Source organism: Aristolochia californica, unplaced genomic scaffold, assembly GCF_029961685.1.
Source record: "Aristolochia californica isolate CCGP_79_NKW_82.1479 unplaced genomic scaffold, dmAriCali1.0.hap1 SCAF_8, whole genome shotgun sequence".
Classification (NCBI taxonomy): Eukaryota; Viridiplantae; Streptophyta; class Magnoliopsida; order Piperales; family Aristolochiaceae; genus Aristolochia; species Aristolochia californica.
Genome location: NW_027182279.1, coordinates 38,082,958 through 38,100,866, shown reverse-complemented (window position 1 = coordinate 38,100,866; position 17,909 = coordinate 38,082,958). Strand labels below are relative to the sequence as shown.

General features: G+C 35.5%; 2 protein-coding genes across 2 annotated transcripts; one reads left to right on the top strand and one right to left on the bottom strand.

Annotated features, from left to right (window-relative positions):
* Positions 1-3,039: 3,039 nt before the first annotated feature.
* LOC137939565 (uncharacterized) lies at positions 3,040-4,354 on the bottom strand. Its single transcript, XM_068784845.1, has 4 exons — positions 4,198-4,354; positions 3,949-4,047; positions 3,828-3,856; positions 3,040-3,694 (listed from the first exon to the last, which is right to left on the bottom strand). The coding sequence occupies exons 1-4, from the start codon at positions 4,330-4,332 to the stop codon at positions 3,250-3,252; spliced, it is 708 nt and encodes a 235-aa protein (XP_068640946.1). The 5' UTR covers positions 4,333-4,354; the 3' UTR covers positions 3,040-3,249.
* Positions 4,355-5,435: 1,081 nt separating this feature from the next.
* LOC137938131 (uncharacterized) lies at positions 5,436-6,859 on the top strand. The gene is made up of 3 exons (XM_068783119.1): positions 5,436-5,701; positions 6,023-6,066; positions 6,206-6,859. The coding sequence occupies exons 1-3, from the start codon at positions 5,534-5,536 to the stop codon at positions 6,765-6,767; spliced, it is 774 nt and encodes a 257-aa protein (XP_068639220.1). The 5' UTR covers positions 5,436-5,533; the 3' UTR covers positions 6,768-6,859.
* Positions 6,860-17,909: the final 11,050 nt, after the last annotated feature.

Here is a 17,909-nt window from a genome sequence, read left to right as displayed (position 1 = left end):
GCCTAATAAAATATCAACTTCAATATCCAAAGCCAAGCAAATTTAATATATGTAAGTTTTGACCATGTATTAATGCACTTCTCAAATGATTAAGCAAAGCCACTAACCCGAGCCAAAGGATAACTCGAGTCATCAAGAGGAATAAAAAACGAGGGATAGAGAATAAATCAAGAGGAACCAACCCGAGCATAAATCAATCATAAAAATCCTTCATACAGGTCAATATCAATTAGATACACATGCATCTTTCTTAATTAAGAAAGAGTATCAATCTAAGCATGGAAGGTTTTCCATCAAATCAGCCAATAGAAAAAAGAAACTTTCCTTTTGTAATAGGCGCCACTTCAAGAGGATCTCAATCTAGACTTGCCTTAGTTATTTTTGGCAAGGATACCAAATCAAAGCAAGTCAAAACAATTTGAAATCTTTCCAATATCATGTGGGCTGGAAAGGTGATCTAAAGAAGGAACTTTCCTTCTTCATTTGGCTCCAACTATTAATCCAAAGAAAACACTTTTATTTCCCCCTTTTCTGTGGAATCTTTGAGCAAGTAAATCCACCACTTATCAAAATGTGGAGGAGAGGAAGATAGAAACTTCTTTCATGCAAGAATTATCATTTAAAAAACTTAAGGCTTCGCAATTGGTCCAAAAAAAAAAAAAAAACTTATTCGAGTTGTTTTGAGAGGAGCAACGAGAGCAACACAATAACCAATTTAAATTTATTCATCAAATCCAAGAAAGAGATAATCTTCGATCATACTAATTAGAGGATGATAAAGCTTGACTTCGTATAAATTATAATGCATAAAATATCAACTTTTCATGCAAATTGTCACAACATAACCGATCTTGATCAATAGAAAGCAAACTTACAAACCGAGTGAAAAATAAGCATTATAAAAACATCTTCTAAACCAAGAGATATATCCTTCAAAGCTTCTATATGAAAACCATCATATCTTAATTCCTTTCCAGAGATCAAATACTTGGCAACCATGTCATTAAAGGAGATAAAGAATAAAGATAAAAAAATTATCTTGTTGTTGGCTTGATACCTTGCTTCATGAGTAGTTTACGTGAGGCTTGTAACCACCATCTTAAAATGGGGATCCTAAATCCTTAACTCAAATACCATGTTGGATTTAGAATCCCATGACAAGTTGTTCGACCAGGGTGGTTAGAGTGGAGAGGAAGAAGAAGAGGAGAAGAAAAGACAGGAAGAAATGAGAAAAGATAAAGAAGAGAGACGACTAAAGAGAGATGGAGAGAGAGTTTGGGAGAAGAGAAAAGTCTAGGGACGGATTTAAGATAGAAGAAGGGAGACTTAATGCTCTACTCCCTTTGAGATGTCTTCCAACATCTGTATTTCAAAGGGTGTAAGTTTTTCTTAATTTTGTATTTTTATATTTTCTCGATAAGGCCGATCTAGAGTCAATTGATCTAGATAGGTGAGTTTGGTAGAGCTAGAATCTATCCATTCAACCTCAAAGAGAGATTTGTAGTAGCGTATTTGAGCATACATGTAGCTTAAAAAAGAGCCAAAATCTATTTTGAATATTTTTTTTTGCTAATAGAGTTATTAGAGGAATTTTTTAAGGCTTCTTGGGCAGTGACTACTATTAGGAGAACATCGATAAGAATTTTTTTGTCTACTTATGAATTCACCTCCTCTTGAGAATTCACTTGGGTCAACAAGAATACCCTTAGAAAGGTCCAATCTTCTCAACCAAGTGCAAGAAAAGATTGAGAGAGAGAGAAATTAAGTGGGTTGGAAAATGAAGTGAACTATTGAGGGAAGATGTGTATAAGGGCAAGAGAGAAAAGAGAAAAAAATGGAAAAAAGAGCTAGTGAAGAAAAAGAAAAAAAAAGAAAGAAAGAGAGGGAGTAGGGCTTGGACACAAGTTGAGAGAGGGAAAAGATGAGCAAACATGCAACTCTATATAAGGTAATATTACATAGACAAATTCCATAACATGTACTAGTTGTCTTCACATCCCTACTAAATTGAAACTGATCAATGTGCATCAATATGCTAACAAAACATTGATGTTGAGCTTTGCCATTAAATAATTAAAAAATTAAATTAGTCAGTTAAACCACAAAAACTTAAAACTAAATTAGAGTAAATTTAATATTAAATAATTAAAATTTTAAAAATTTATAGAAAGTAGTACAAGGGAGGATGCCTCGACTCGTTTGCAAATAGAAATGGTCGGAAGTTTTTACCCTTCTTGAATTTATGGAGAAGAATACACTGGGTCTCTATTAGGTCTCCATGTCTAATAGAGCAAATAGATAAAATCTAAGTTAAACTTAAGTCTTCCTATAAGATTCCTTTAAATGAGAGTCATATAAGAGTCTTCCATGGATGTTCTTTAACCGTACCCTCCAAACTTGACTTTGTAACTTCAACATGTAAAGAAATTTTTTACTGTCGCATGAATATTTTCTACTGCCTAACTTTGTTACTTCATATGCTATTTTCTCTTTGTAGAAAACTCTGATTAACAAAAAAAAAATTGCACTGGAAACTATATTCACTGATCTTTCCATAAATATATAATTTAAAATATAAAAAATATAGTATGAAAATGCAAATTTCAAGGAAGATATGATAAATAAGAAAATAAATACATTATTTCTGTGGGTTAACCGAGCGAATTCATTTAAAAAAAAAAACCGTTCTCATTCAATATTGAATTTCTGGAGGAATAAAATATTTCATCAATTATTATAAATTAAGTACATTGGTGCAAAACTAGATGCATGATCCATAATTATATCAATAACCTTAGGTTATATGATTTTTGTCACCTTTTATTATACTTTTCTTCCATATTTAAATAGTCACATAGTTTATGTGGTATATATTAAGGAACACGATTTAGTGACTCCCATCTTCCTCTGCCGACCAAAGGGTTGAACACATGTCACCCTCTGATTGGCCCTTTTTTCTTTTTTTTTACTGCAACAATCTGTAATGTCAATAAAACTGTCCCCGATTAGATAACTTTTTGGACCAGACGATCTGGGAATCATTTAATTACATGCATACCCTTGTACCAATTCAAAATTACCGTCGAGTATCGGAAGTAGGAACAGCAGCAGCAGCGGCAGTAACCAGTAATTACAGCTTCAGAAAAAGGAAGAAAATCTTGAAAAAAGGGAAAACAAAATCAGGTTAGGAGAGGATCGGAGACGTGGTCGCCATCATTTATGAGAAATCTAGAATAAGGTGAACGAAAATCAGAGGGATTTGAGTGATCGAGATTTCATGGGCTTTCTTCCTCTCTTCTTCTCAGGATCGGCGTCGCTGGGATCATCGTCGCGGTCGTGGGCACGAGAGTGATCGCCATCACCAGAGGAGGATGACAACGAAGGCATGATTACGGCCTCTTCCGTAGCTTCTGAGCCTCTCCTCTTCCTCCTTACCAGCGGGGCGAACCCGGCGTAGTAGTAGAAGTCCGAAGACGGCAGGAATAGAACGAAACTCGGATCAAGAATGCCGGCGGTGCGATTGGGTTTCCGGCGAGGCTCGTAGTGGTAAGCTCTCCGCTGCTTCAGGTGGTGGTCGCAGAGCGAATGTCCCCTTTTCGCCTCTCTTTTGCATTTCCAGCCGTTGGTGCTTTTCTTTCGACAGTAAATGATCTGTTTCTCGTAATTCTCTGCCTTCCTTTTACACGATTTCGCTCTACAAAACCCAATTGTTTTGTTTGATAGTTGAAACGCATGAAATATTTTGTTTATTCGAAATCTGCATGATATTTTTTGGGGTTTATCAAATTACGATAAAAAGCATAACACTCTTGAGTGATTTTACTCACCTTTCGTTTTCGTGCTTTTCTTCTTCGTCCTGCATAAATTATCGTATATGTACTTGTTCACATATCAGAAAGCTTAAAACGAAGAAGAAGTGAAACAATAAAGGAAGCCCAGAAGCTCAACCTCTTTAGTCGTTTCCACCACTGAGGAAGCATTCAAATCAACAGATTCAGGATTTGATTCTTCTACCGACAGTTTCTTATCCACGGCCTCGCAAGAGCCCTAAAAGCAGAAAGCTCGATAACAGACCTCAAAAATCGAAGAAATCCCTAAACACACTTCAAATAATACGATGGAGAAAAACAGGAAACTCGGTGTTCAAAAGCAGAAATGAAATAACCCCTAAACCATCTCATCTAGTTCTAACCACACCTGGTGCTCTTTTGGTTGAGATTGGGAAAGGAAAGCCGTCTCCTCGTGCGGCGACGACAACTGGTTCTTCACCCACGTCGGAAGACCGAACGGAGGAGAAACCGAAGCAAGCTTGGCGTGCCTGCGGATCCTCATGAGCGTTCAATCGTCGTTCGATCCTCTTTATCTCTCTACAGATCTCTAGCGAAAACCAGACCCAAGGCGATTCCTTTCCTATCTTCCATTTCTCCGCCTATTTCAACTCGATACATTTCAGACTTTTATTTACGATCCTACCCTCATGTTAAAGAAACTCCTCACTTCAGCCGTGGAGCTCACAAACTTAGATCCCACTGGGTAACGAATAACAGCCGTCGATCTCGTTTACTGCCAAGCTATTATCGGTTAGCGGTTTGGTTCACCGGATCCCCGCCTAAAACCTTTATTAAATATCTCTTGCTTAGTTTGACCAAAATACCCTCAGTTCGAATTCACAACTACAAAACGTCGAAACCCATGGCAGTTAATGATAGTTAAGTAGGTAGCCCGTCGCACGTGTCATCTCCTACGTGTCAAGGGAGGATATTCTAAACGACCCCAGCCGTCCGATTTGAGATAATGAGATAATTGAAAACCCCTTTTCTTTTGTTTATAAAATATGAATCTTTTACAAAAAAAGAATCGAATCTCCCGCCAAAAGTACTACTGGCCGAGGCTGAGTTCATCGCCGGTACTCGCTATGTCATTGGCTGGAACGTGGGTCCTCTCAACCAGAGCACATCACTCGCGCGATTGAGAAACCGGTCACGTTTGAGCATGTCATACATCTGGGATTGATGTGGGTTTTGTTTGTTGCAATGAGGGTAATAACGTCATTAGATAACAGAGAAGTGCCCTCGGCCTGCTTTTGTAGCCGCAGGGGCTCTAAAGAATACTGCTCCGGTTCCTGTAAAACTACCAAATTACACTTGCGAGCACGCGGGTGCTCACACTACCAAAGCTCGCGTTTTCGTGCCACAGATGTCACGATTGATCGGAACCGTTCATTTACGTCTTCAATATGGTGGGCCCAGACATCACATTTTGGTAGTTAAAGGGCTGAATTTCTGCCACGTGTCATATCTTGAAGTGACTTCAGACGAGAAGAGGGTTGTTTTTGTAATAGAAAAGAATTACGTGGGCAGTTTTGTCAATTAAAAAAGCGAGACTAATAAAAATGAACGGAGAGGAAGAGAAAAGAAAACCCTCATTCGCGTGTTTTGGCGAGATCTGCAACACAGAAACGAAGAGAGCCGAAGCGGGGAAGCGACGAGGAGAAGAAGAGGCAGAAGCTGATCTCTCCCGACGCCGACCACGCATGAGGATTCGTAAGTTCGCTAAGATAGCAGCCGCCGCCGCCTGCGCCGCTTCTCCGCCCATCATTCCAGCGCTGCAGGCCAAGGTCGAGACGCATGTGTGCGAGCTGAACCGGTCACCATGGGATGTGATGACCTTCACGCCCCAATCTCAACTGAAAGAAGCTGAGGTAAGTTTCAAATTTATACGGCCCAATCTTGTTTTGTCTTCGTTTCACGGATCTTCAAATTCGTAGCCTGCCGCCGTCACGGAAATGGATTATCTTCCTGCATTTTGAACTTTCTGGTTCTAGGGTTTTTTTCTCTCGATTGTGGGCGTGCTGTTGGTTTTCTTTGTGCAGCTGGGATTGGGATTCGAGAACACTTACGCTATGGATTAGGACAGTCTTCCTGTCGAGTGAAATGAATTAGATTTCTAGGTTTTCTCTATTTGCTTATGATATTTTATTCTGGGTTTGGAACATGAGAAAGAATGGTGTGGATTTATGCAGGACGGGGAAGACGAAAGAGATGAGAAGGTTGTTGAATATGAGAGGTCAGTGATGATTCCCAGCAGCTCCAGACCTTGTGCTTCTTGCCCATTACATTAGGGTTTTCCTCGCTTTTATCCGCAGCCTAACTAGAAAATTATCGAAGTCAAAATTCTTCAATTCACAAGCTGGAGTATTTTGCAGAGCGTCTCCGCGGAAGAAATTGATCGAAGGGAAAGAGGAAAAGATTGAATGTCGTGACAAGGAGAAGATTATGTGCCGGAAGACCGGCAGCAAGGGGTGGAAATGCGGCAAAGAGGCGAAAGAAGGGCATTCGCTCTGCGAGCACCACTTAACACTCAAACGCTGCTACCGCTACGAATCCTTCCGTAAACCCGACGCGGCAGGGGAAGAGTACCGCCGTATCCGCGGTAAGAGGTCGTCCACCACTTCCGTGTCGGACTTCTACTACTATTCTGGTTTCGGGCCGCGCTGGCGGAGGCGAAGGGGGTCGGATGTGGACGAAACACCGGCGACCGCTCCGGCGGCTGCCACACCGGCGTCTCCGACCCATGATGGTAACAACGCCGACGCTGATGATGATGATGATGATGTTGTTGATGAGGACGCGGATGATGCACATGAAGAAGTTGCTGGTGATGTCGATAATGGCCATGATGACTACGAAGACGACGACGATGATGCCGATTACAAGAATCGATCGAGGAAGCCCAGAAAAGCCCGATCGCTCAAATCTCTTCTCTGAGACTTCATTGTTCACCCTTTTTTTTTTTTAATGTTTTTAGCTTTTCAAAATTAAGCGGCGTGGACGCCATTAACGAATGCTCTCAAGGGATACATCCCATCGTCTTTGTTGACGGTCATTAATTCTTGTTCGGAGGCTAAAAATGTAATTTTTTAAAATTAATTTTTACCTTTTTGACCCTTTTTGATGTTGTTAGTTAGAGAAATGGAAGTTGTTCGTTTTTACTGTTATTTTATGAAATTTTGTGGTCCACGCTTGGGCCCTTGGGTCGGGTTGAACCTGAGTCCACCCTAATTGACCCGCGACTCAAGTGGTCTTAAATTTAAGGGGCATAAATGCTCAACTGTTTATGGATCAAGTTGGGTTACAAGTTTATCACTTAATTATATCTTAAAAAATATTTACTTTTAAAAAACCTTTCTTATGTATAATTTATAATTTAATATTTTAATTTTCTTATGTCACCAGCTTGCCGGTTATGAATGAAACAAGTACTCATATGGTCATCAAATAATTAAAACCAATTAATCTTACTCATTTCTGTCACTTCCCATCAAAATGAGTTTCTTCGCAAATCAATTCGGTTAAGCAGCCAAGCCTGGGTTAATTGATTTAACCACAATTTTTCTTTTCCGATTGAATTGGTATGATATTATTATCAAGTTGTTATATACAAAAATTTAAATATAATTTAAAAAAAAAAAAAAATACAAAGGGTGGAGTGGGGGTGGGGGGTTCAGTTCATCACCGACAAAAAAAGAAGAAGGGTGGGCTAGGGGAAACCGATCTAGCTAACTAGTTTGCAAAAGTTCTTGAGTTTTTTTATTCTACTATGTTTGTTAACTATAGTGCCTCATTAATTAAATTTAAAACAAGCTAGACATTTTTCCTCTAGATTTTTTATTTGTTTATAATTTCCCAGGGTTGTGAAGTTCTAGACTAAAAAATGCATCACTATAACATACCTAAGTTGGTAGCAAAAGTTCCTTAATTCATCTCTTTGTTGCTTTCTTTTAGAAAATAATTTTAATTAATTTAAAAATAAAAATCATTGAAAAAATCTAATTTAGGTTATTGTGTGTAATATTATGAAAACTAACCCTACCATTGACTTGGGATAGTGGTTTAGTCCACTAATAGTTAACAAAGTGAAAAAGAATGAGCAATTAAACAATCACAATATCAGGGAGATCCGAACAATCAAAATGCAACATGGATTTTAGAGAGATGAGACCAGTGGAAGAACAATGTGAGAGGAGGTGCCACTCACTTGTGTGTGACTCTCCCTAAACGAGCTCTTGTAGCATAGCTATTTGACCAACCAAGAAATTTTGGAACAACCCATCAAAAAAGGTTACAAATGCTCAAGGCAAAAAGAACATGATCTAAACAACTTAGCAAGACTCGTTTGATCGAACAAAAAAGAAAGCTCTTGGGAAACAATTGTCAAGGCCAACGTCAAAATGTACAAAACGATGTTCAACTAGGCAAAACCATCCATTTGAATAGTGTGAAGCCAACCATTTGACTAACTAGGAGAGAGAAAGCTCTTTACTTAGGCATGTTTGCCAATACTTTTAAGTGGTAAGCCCAGAAGAAGCCAAACAAGAAAACAAGTGAATAAGGCATGACCAAGAAGATCATTCAATCGTCAAGGATCCATTCAAGCGACTATGAGAGAGACAAACTATTGGTGAAGTATAATTGGATTGAGTATTCAAATGACCAGTTAAAAATGGTTGAACAACTAAAGAAGCAAAAAAGGCTGAGTATATAGAAGACTATTCTAATAGCCCCCCATGTGTTCGCACGATGCAACCCAAAAGAGTTAGAGGAAATTTAAGGTTTCAATTCAGTTAAGATAAGTCTCCAAATTTTGTAAGTAACCTATCCATGTGATTAGCAGTTCTCAAAAAAAAAAGTACTTTTTTTTCATAATTTTTGGTCATGATTCTATTGAGTTTTACAAAAGGATAAAATACCTCTTTTGTGAATGTTGAGAACTCGTTTATTTAAACTATTTTCACTCAAAATTTTATAATTTTAACTGTTAAGGATTCCATGACCACTCTTGAGCTCATTCACACTTTGAAATCAAAATTGAGGTTTGAATTTCGATTTTGGAAAGCCACTCTTCAAACGAGCTAAGTATTTTTGCACAATTATTTTGACATTTTTTTACTTAGCTTTATCCTTGTTAGAATAATTGCTCAAGGGCATTGAAATCATATCAATTATTCTAGAAATAGGAATAGTTGTCACATTTGCGTATTTATTCAATATTAGGGGCTAAATTTTCAATTTCAAGTTTCAACAAACACTTACTTTAAAATTGTTTGATTCATTTTGGTCAATTAAATTTGAACTAGAGATGTTTTACTTTGAGATCTTCAAATTGTTTACATAACTATGCATGAGCTTGAATTTTGAAATTCAATTTTGTACTTAGCTACCTCCTCCTATGAGACTCCTATGACTCCATCATATTAATTCTAGCTTTGTGAGATTTCTTACTATAAGAGTCATGTAAGACTCTTCCATATTTTCTCTTCAACACTCCCTCTCAAGTTGGAGTTTATAACTTCAACTTGCTATGAAATGATTTTGGTCTTCAATCTTTATTGGCTAAATTTTTTATAGATGTTAAATCTTCATCATTTGTTCTTTCCCTTTCTCGAATATTTTGGTCACAGAAAAAACATGTGAAACAAAATACCTCTTTCTTGTACTTATTCTTCTACTTCTCCCCTTCAAGTTAAGGATAAGAAGAACATAGAGATCAATCTTGAAGAAAACACAATGTAAGAGAAGAAAATCACTCTTAGTCATATGACAAAGCTCCATACACTAGTCAAAACAATCATAATTTAAAACACACTCCGCTCTATTTTAAACACAGAAAAATGACCCAATTTTAGGTTTTAACAAAGAGACTACTCATTTTTAAGGGTAGCTCAAACACAAATCACTATTTGGGTGACAAATACAATACTTGACTTAAGTTAGATGTTGGGCACAAGAAGATAAACTGAAGAAACACTAGAGGAAAACAACTTTAACTGGAAGGAGGCGACTATGCAACGCTCATACTTTCAAACGAATATAGAATAAGAATTTTTTTATTGAAAAACTAGGGGAGACTATAATAAGAAAACTTAAATAAATTTAATCAAGTATAATTTTTTTTTGTGCTGACCACAATTTTTGGATTGACAATGATTAAGATACACAATCAAGTAACAAAATGTAAAACTTGAAAACAACATCGAAGCATGAGATTTTTGTGTACCTTGCACGGACAAATCATGGAATGATTATTTCTAACCAAAACTCTTTGATTAGAAGAGAAATTTGGCTAAAAAACTAGTATTCTAGGCGAAGAAACTCAATTCATGCCAATAAATGGAAAGATAATATGAGAGAAAATAGGAAAAAAGAGAGATTTTCGGCAGAACTGACCTTTAGTACTTCTGATATCAATACCTCCCACAATATAGATCATAATCATAAACAGTTTCTTTCATAAGAAATTAGACTCGAAAATATTTAATTTGATGCATAATTTGACATAAAAACGTCATTATTGAATATGTTATGATCTCTATATTTTCTTCATTCTATAGCTTTATGGTTGTCTACTCTAATGTGAATGTCTACTTACATATAGATCAAATTGATATGAAAATTTCTTCTCATTAAAATAAACTGTGATAAATTTCATTCACGTGTAATATTTATTCATAAATAAAATTATTTTGAGATAAATAATTCGATAAATGTTTTACTCAATAATCTGATCGTACTAAGTACTCTTTCTTCTCTAGCCAGCATGACCATTGACTCTTCCAATATTGTTATGTCCCTCTTAAAAACTCAAATTGAGAATTATTTTGATAGGTAAGAAAATAGACTTATAGATATATCTTTTGACATATTATTCTTCATATAAAGTCTCATTCTTGATGGCATAAAATGACTCTAAAATTGAATTTTTTTCACTGCTACTCAAAACTCTCTTGCAATCTGATCTTTGCTGCTTCAAATATTGATTTCTCTTTATAGAAAACTCCAATTTCCAAAAAAAAAAAATTGCATTAGAAAATAGACGCGGAGAAATTTATATCAATATATAATTTGAAATATGAAAAGTTCATTATGGAGGTGCAAGCGCTAAGAAAACAACAGGTACTAGGATAGAAAAGAAAGAAAAAAGATAAAAGATGAACCTAAACTACTAGAGATGATAGATAATAAAAGGATCACATTATCTTTATGGGTTGACCAAGTCAACTCAAATAATCTGGCTCTAATACTGTGTTAAATTTCTGAAAAGAGAAATACTTCATTGACTTGACATAATTTGAGTACAATGAGCCTCTATTGATAATAAAGGAAACAAGTTGAATTCCATTACAATTATACTACCCTTATCCCAGTTGCACTCAAAGTTAAATAGTAAAAGATAAGTCCTAAAATAATTGAACAATTGAACATAAATAGAAGACTAGCATAACTAAAATACCTTTAAATAAGACTCTTTTGTGAAACTCCTATAGGACTCTACAATATTAATTCTGGCTCTATGAGACTTCTTACTATGAGACTCATGTAAGACTCTTCTATATCTGCTATTTAACATGTGTCAAGTAGCTAAATTTCCACCAATTGTTGTACAATAACTAGAAGTGGACTTTCTATCATCAGAAGAGCCTACCGAAATTGCATAAAAAAAACCTTCAACATTGATGTGTCCATGATTGTTATAAACTAATAGTTGTCATGGGTTCTTCTTTAAATATCTCAAAATCCATTTGAGCGCTTTCTAGTGAGAGAGTTTAGACTTGTACAAAAACTGACTAATAACACTCATATAGCGAATGAAATATCTAGTCTAGTAACTATTAAATAAACCAACCTACCATCCAGCCTTTGAAATCTACCAACATCTACCTCATTACCAAGCCTTACACACAAATTCATATTTGAATCCATTGGGGATTCAAGAGGTAAAAAACTAAGCATCCAAATCTATTCAAGTAAAACCAACACATACTTCCTTTACAATAAAACAATGTCATGTTGTGACTATAACACTTCAATACAAAGAAACATTACCCAATCCTTCTTTAATTTGACAAATGCTACTCTTATCACATCCATTGCTAATAATATCATCCACATACAGTGTCATAAGAACAACTCTTTTATTAGTATATTTAACAAACACCAAGTGATCCATCTCATACTTTTTATAACTAAATCTGAAACCACCTTGCTAAATTTATCAAACCAAACTTGTGGTGATTGTTTGAGCCCATAAGTTGAATTTTTTTAGGTTACACACTTTCTCCCCTTCAACCACAAACTCAGGTGATTGAACCATATACACTTCCTCAAAAAGACTACCATGAAGAAATTCATTTTTGACATCAAGTTGATGATGAGACTAATGGAAATTTGTAGCAAGAGATATAAGAACTCGCACAATAGTAACAAGAGAGAAACTCTCCTCATAATCAATACAATAAGTCTAAGTGAACCCTTTAGCAACTAACTTGGCTTTAAGGTGAGCATGACTGTCATTCAGATTATTCTTCATTGTAAAAACCCATTGACAACCCATGAGTTTTTAGTAGACAAAGAATTTGTCTCAAGTCTGATTATGATACATGGTTGTCATTTCCTTTTCCATGGCAGTTTTCCCTACTTGGATGTTGTAGAGCCTCTTCATGATTCAAGAATTGACAAAGTAGGCAATGCCGATAGAAAATAACTACATTCGAAGGAGAGGTGGTAAGTAGAAATAAAGTTGGAAATAGGATAAGAGGTAGAGGATTGATGTTGAACACAAGAATGATATTTTTTACGGATTGAAATCGGATGGGTATCATATGGAGGACTAAAAATAATATGAGAAGAATGAGAATCACTAGCCTTTGGATCAGGAGATGGAACAAATGATTGGTCAGTCAATGGAGAAAGAGGATCCAACAATGGTGGCTTTGGTGAATGCAAGATGGGTTGGTAAGGGCATACCGATAGAAGATTCAAACTTAGGAGGAGCAGACACATTACAGTAAAAAGGTGGATCGTCAAAAAAGGTAACATCAGCAAAAATAAAGGTTTGTAAGAAGAAGGATGATAAAAAAAAATATATCCTTTTTTATTCCTAGAATAACCTAAGAATATGCACTTAAAAGATTTGGAAACAAATTTATTCTAGTTTTGTAATAAGTTATGAACAAAATAGGTGCACCTAGATACTCGAGCAGAAAGAGAAAAAAAATTTCTTTTTGGAATAGAGACATGAAAGGTGATTTATTGTGAAAAACATTGGTGGGCAATTGGTTAAGATAAGAAGCAAAAAAAATAGCATGTGGCCAATAGAACTAAGGAACATTCATGGATAAAAGTAAAGGTCAAGCAACTTCTAGTAAATGTCTATTTTTCTACTCTGCTACCACATTCTGCTGGGGAATATATGCACACAATATTTGATGAATCATGCATTTTTTATTTCAAAAGGAGTGCAACTAAGACGACAAGTATCTTTTTGCATGATCAACACAAAAAAGTTGAATCTTTTGCTATAATTAAGTCTCAACCATATGATAAAAAGAGTAAAATATAGGAAAAACTTCAAATCTATCTTTTATTTAGTACAACCACATGACTCGATTATAATCACCCAAAAAAATGACAAAATACTTTAACTGAGAAATATTAGGAACTTGTATTGGGCCCCATACATCAGATTGAAAAAGAGAAAAATGACTAGAACTATTCCTCTTAGAATGAGAAGGAAAAACACTCTTATGTTGCTTACCCAACTGACAAAACTCACATTGTAAACTAGAAATAGATTTCAAAGATGGGACTAACTCTTGTAACATAGGTAATGAAGGATAGCGCAACCAATTGTGCCATTGTAGAGTTTGTTGTGAAGAAATTGTTAATGCTGAAATAAGTACAGGCCTCCTCTTTTATGGCACCACCAATCACCTGCTCGGCGTAGTTGTGCTGAAAAACACAATAAGTGGGATAAAAGGTAATGAAACATTTGAGTCTTTTTGTAATTTGACTCACTGACATCAGATTTAAGAAAAAATGTGGAACAAACAAAACAATAGACATAGGAAATGATGGAGAAGGTGAAGAACAACCTACGTCTTGAACCTTAGTATTAGAACCATCAGCAATTAAGACAAACTGGTCAGTAGGACAAGGAGATGGAGAAAATAATACCAATTGTTTCAATGAGGTATTTAGAGGCTTCTAAATCAAGAATCCAAGGTGAAGTACTAGAACATGAAAGAGAAAAATACATATCTATAATGACAATGGTAGCACTAGGAGGTAACCAACATATTCTTAAGTTTTTTAAGAATCTCATAATATTCATCTATAAGAGTCTTGGAACTCTTGTTAGAAGAAGTTCTAGTTTCCTTAGTCTCTAGAGCATCAGCCATTTGATTCATGTTGGCTGCTTTTCCATGAAACTTCCAATATCTATCTACTAGGTGATTGTTCAATCCACAAAAGGAGAAAACATGAGCGGTAACCTGATTTTTGGATGTATCTCCATATTTCATGCCTCTTCTTCTACGTCGAACTAACTCCTACCCCAACCTTTACCTAAGAAATTCTATCGTCTACCTTGACTGAGCATGGCTAAACTCTTAACCAAATATATTTTCAAATCTGCTTGTTTGGCTGGAATCTAGAGCATAGTGGCACAAATGTCATCAAAGGAGAGTTTTGTGGTTGAACTTATAACTTGTGTCTTTACCACATCAATATATGACTATAGGTTGGCTAAGTAGATAGCCCCAACCAAAGCCTCTCTTCGACTTTCCTAAACTAAAACATATGTGGAATAGAGCTAAGCTAACTGTATTTTTGCAAGAAACCATGAAACTAGGCTAGTATTCAATGAGATTACCATCATGGTTAGTATTATACATTGTTAGAAAAACATCATAGAGTCTTTGTAAATTATCAGAACCAGAGTAAAACATAACACAGGTGTTGTTGACTCCCTTATTAATTTTGATGATAACAAAATTTAATAGAGCTGAAAATTTTTAATTAAGTATTTCAGATATTTTTCCTTCAAGCTACATTCATTTCAAGGTCTAAAGTATCAAAACGAATCAAACTTCTCAAAGTCCTCAAGCATCATTGAAAGTCAAATCTTGAAGAAGTACCATTGGAAGATGGAGACAGTGTGAAGACTAGGGTTTAGGATTTACTGAGATATGTCAAAACTTAGTTTATGTAAAAGAGAGTTGTCCAACTCTTTCGATTTGAGGTACAATGCAAATTTGGAGCTTTAAGATATATGTTGTATTCATACATGTTTTAAAATCAACATATACATAATTCAAACATCTTAGAAACAATTAGGGTCATTCATTCTCATGCTTTCAAAGTCAAATTAGTTGAACCACCACAAGAATGATCGATCAACATCTGTTAATACTGACAATCCAAAAATGCACAGGCCAAGATTATAAAGTATGATCAATCATCCTGAACATGGCCAAACTGTGTTATAAAGCATGATTTGCAAGTAAATTTTACCTTAATTGGTCAATCAACATACATGATCGATCGATAATATACAACTTTTTGAATTAGGGAGATAAAGCATGATCGAACATGTGAAGTTCACTAATCAATCATACTTGTAATGCACTGTAGGGGGTTTCTGATCAATCAATCATACATTGGCATTGATCAATCAAATTAAAATGGCAAACCCAACGGGAAGATATTGATCAATCATACCATCAACAGTAAGACACATTCTAATATAAAAATAGTTGTTACACTTGATAGATCGATCAGTCACTTTACAGAGATCAATCAATGTAAACATTGATTTTCGCAAACGGGCAAAAAAGGGTTAATTTGGCTTGGAAAACTTATAAATACCCACCAAACCTCCCATTGAGAAATTAATGAGCATTTATGGCATGTTCTTCAACATTTATTCTCAAATCCTTGAAAATCTTCTCATAGGGTTTTTGAGAGAAAGAGTAAGCATACTTTTTTTAAATTCCCACACTCTTTCCTCCATTCCTCTCCTTTGCATATGCATTAGATAAGCTCCTACATTTAAATTATGCGACAAAGCTAGAGGTTTGGATATTTCAAGGTGAAGGTACTCTTTAACTGTCAAAGGATGTAAGTTGTTTTATCCTTTCATTGTATTTTTCTTTTGTGAAAGGTTCATCTAGAACCCAAGAGGTCGTCCTTGAAACTTGACTCGAACAACTCCAGTAGGGCCATAGATAAAAACCTATATAGAAGCATGATAGATTCCCTACTTTTACCCTTCAACAAGAAGACCAAATATAATGATCTTGATATGCCTATGTGCTAGATTTCAATTCGAGCCTAGAGAATATCACTTAGTGGCAATGAAATGAATTTTTCGTTATCTACTTGGAACACCAAACTTAGGTCTTTGGTACTCAAAATCATTAGCCATTGATCTAGTAGGTTACTCCGATGTTGATTTTTCCAGTTGAAATTTTGACAAAAAGAGTACGAGTGGTAGTTGCCAATTACTTACAAATATGTTTGTCTCATAGTTTTCTTATAAACAACACTCAATTGCACTATCCACCACCGAGGCTGAATAAATTGCTTGTGGAGGTTGTTGTGTTCAACTTCTTTGGATGAAACAACAACTAGATGATTATAGTTTAGAGCAAAAACAAATTCCAGTACATTGTCACAATATAAGTGTCATAAGTCTAAGTAAGAACCCGATTCACCACTCTCGATCAAAACAAATAGAAATAAGACATCATTTCATTATAGAGTTGGTTCAAACCAAGGTAATTAGAATTGAATTTGTTCCCATTGAAATCAACTGGTGGATATTTTTACAAAGTCATTAGGATATGGTCGATTCTCAAAGCTTCTAGGAAGACTAGGCATGTGCAACCCACCTTGATCCACTTAGGCTGAAAAACATGAGTTTAAAGAAAACATCCCACATTAGTAGTGTCATAAGAGTGAAGTGGAAATCAAAAGTTTCCACTTTTGTTACTTTGCATAGTACATTGATCAATCGAAACAAAACGATCGATCATTCATGATGCAAGGTGAGAAGTTAAAAAGTTTCAAATGAATTCTGCCTTAGTCTCTTCACTCCAAATCATTCTCAAACTCAAACCCTACCTATTCTTAGTGCTTCATTGTCTTCAAAGCTCCTGTCATTCGATTTTCGAGGAATCCCTCATTCAAATCCAAGGCTAAACTCTCTACTTTCACCCCTTCTTCACCAAAATCGAAATATCACCATGGTTCGGACCAAAATGATGGCTATAAAGAGGACTCTAGTCAAAGAGCCTGATCTTTGTGAAGAAATGTCAAATTGGCTCGAACGCTTTCGTACTCAATGACAAAGAGGTAAGTTCTTTCATACTATTTATCATCCAATTGATTACTAATGTATCTTCCTTGAGCCACCTCTTGTAGTTAGCATCTTCCTCATTAAAGGAGGGAGGAGACTTTCTTAGGTGATCAACCAACTCTCGAAGAATGAGGAACTTCTTGACTAATTGGGACCCAGAAGAATAATTTGAAGCACCTTTTAATAGAATAGAGGTAATTTAAAAAAATATTTTTTTCCCAAAATCATGGAAGGAAGAACCCTTCAGCCATATTTGGAGATGGCATTTAGGATTCCAAATAGCAAGTATTCATTTAAAAAACAATCACACAAATAGATATGTGACAAGGATAACGAATGAGTAATTATGATGAATAAGAGAACTTGTGAGTTTGACACTCAATAGAGAATTGAGGAACCTTCAAAAGTTAGATCAAAGAGGGAATAAAGGCAGACCTTTGCACATCTATTAGAAGGATATGGATGAGAAAAAAGACATTTTTTATGTTTTTAATTTTAAAAGAAGGAAACAACTATAAGATTCCAAGTATATAGGAAATTACTTATCATAACAAATCCAATACCAATGCAAATAAAAATTGAAAAAAAATAAAAACTCCAAATCCTAAATTAGAGTTTCAACTTTAGAAAATATGAAAAACTTGTAAAAGTTTCAAAATTATTTCCTGAAATTTAATAGGAATGATTGAATTTTAATGGGCAATTTAATGATT

Excerpts from the sequence above, each read along its gene's own strand:
- LOC137939565 (XM_068784845.1), bottom strand. The coding sequence starts at position 4,332 with ATGAGGATCCGCAGGCACGCCAAGCTTGCTTCGGTTTCTCCTCCGTTC. Across the intron at positions 4,048-4,197 it reads CTCAACCAAAAGAGCACCAG|GGCTCTTGCGAGGCCGTGGA; the intron begins GTGTGGTTAGAA and ends TTCTGCTTTTAG. Across the intron at positions 3,857-3,948 it reads TGGTGGAAACGACTAAAGAG|GACGAAGAAGAAAAGCACGA; the intron begins GTTGAGCTTCTG and ends TAATTTATGCAG.
- LOC137938131 (XM_068783119.1), top strand. The coding sequence starts at position 5,534 with ATGAGGATTCGTAAGTTCGCTAAGATAGCAGCCGCCGCCGCCTGCGCC. Across the intron at positions 5,702-6,022 it reads CTCAACTGAAAGAAGCTGAG|GACGGGGAAGACGAAAGAGA; the intron begins GTAAGTTTCAAA and ends GGATTTATGCAG. Across the intron at positions 6,067-6,205 it reads AAGGTTGTTGAATATGAGAG|AGCGTCTCCGCGGAAGAAAT; the intron begins GTCAGTGATGAT and ends AGTATTTTGCAG.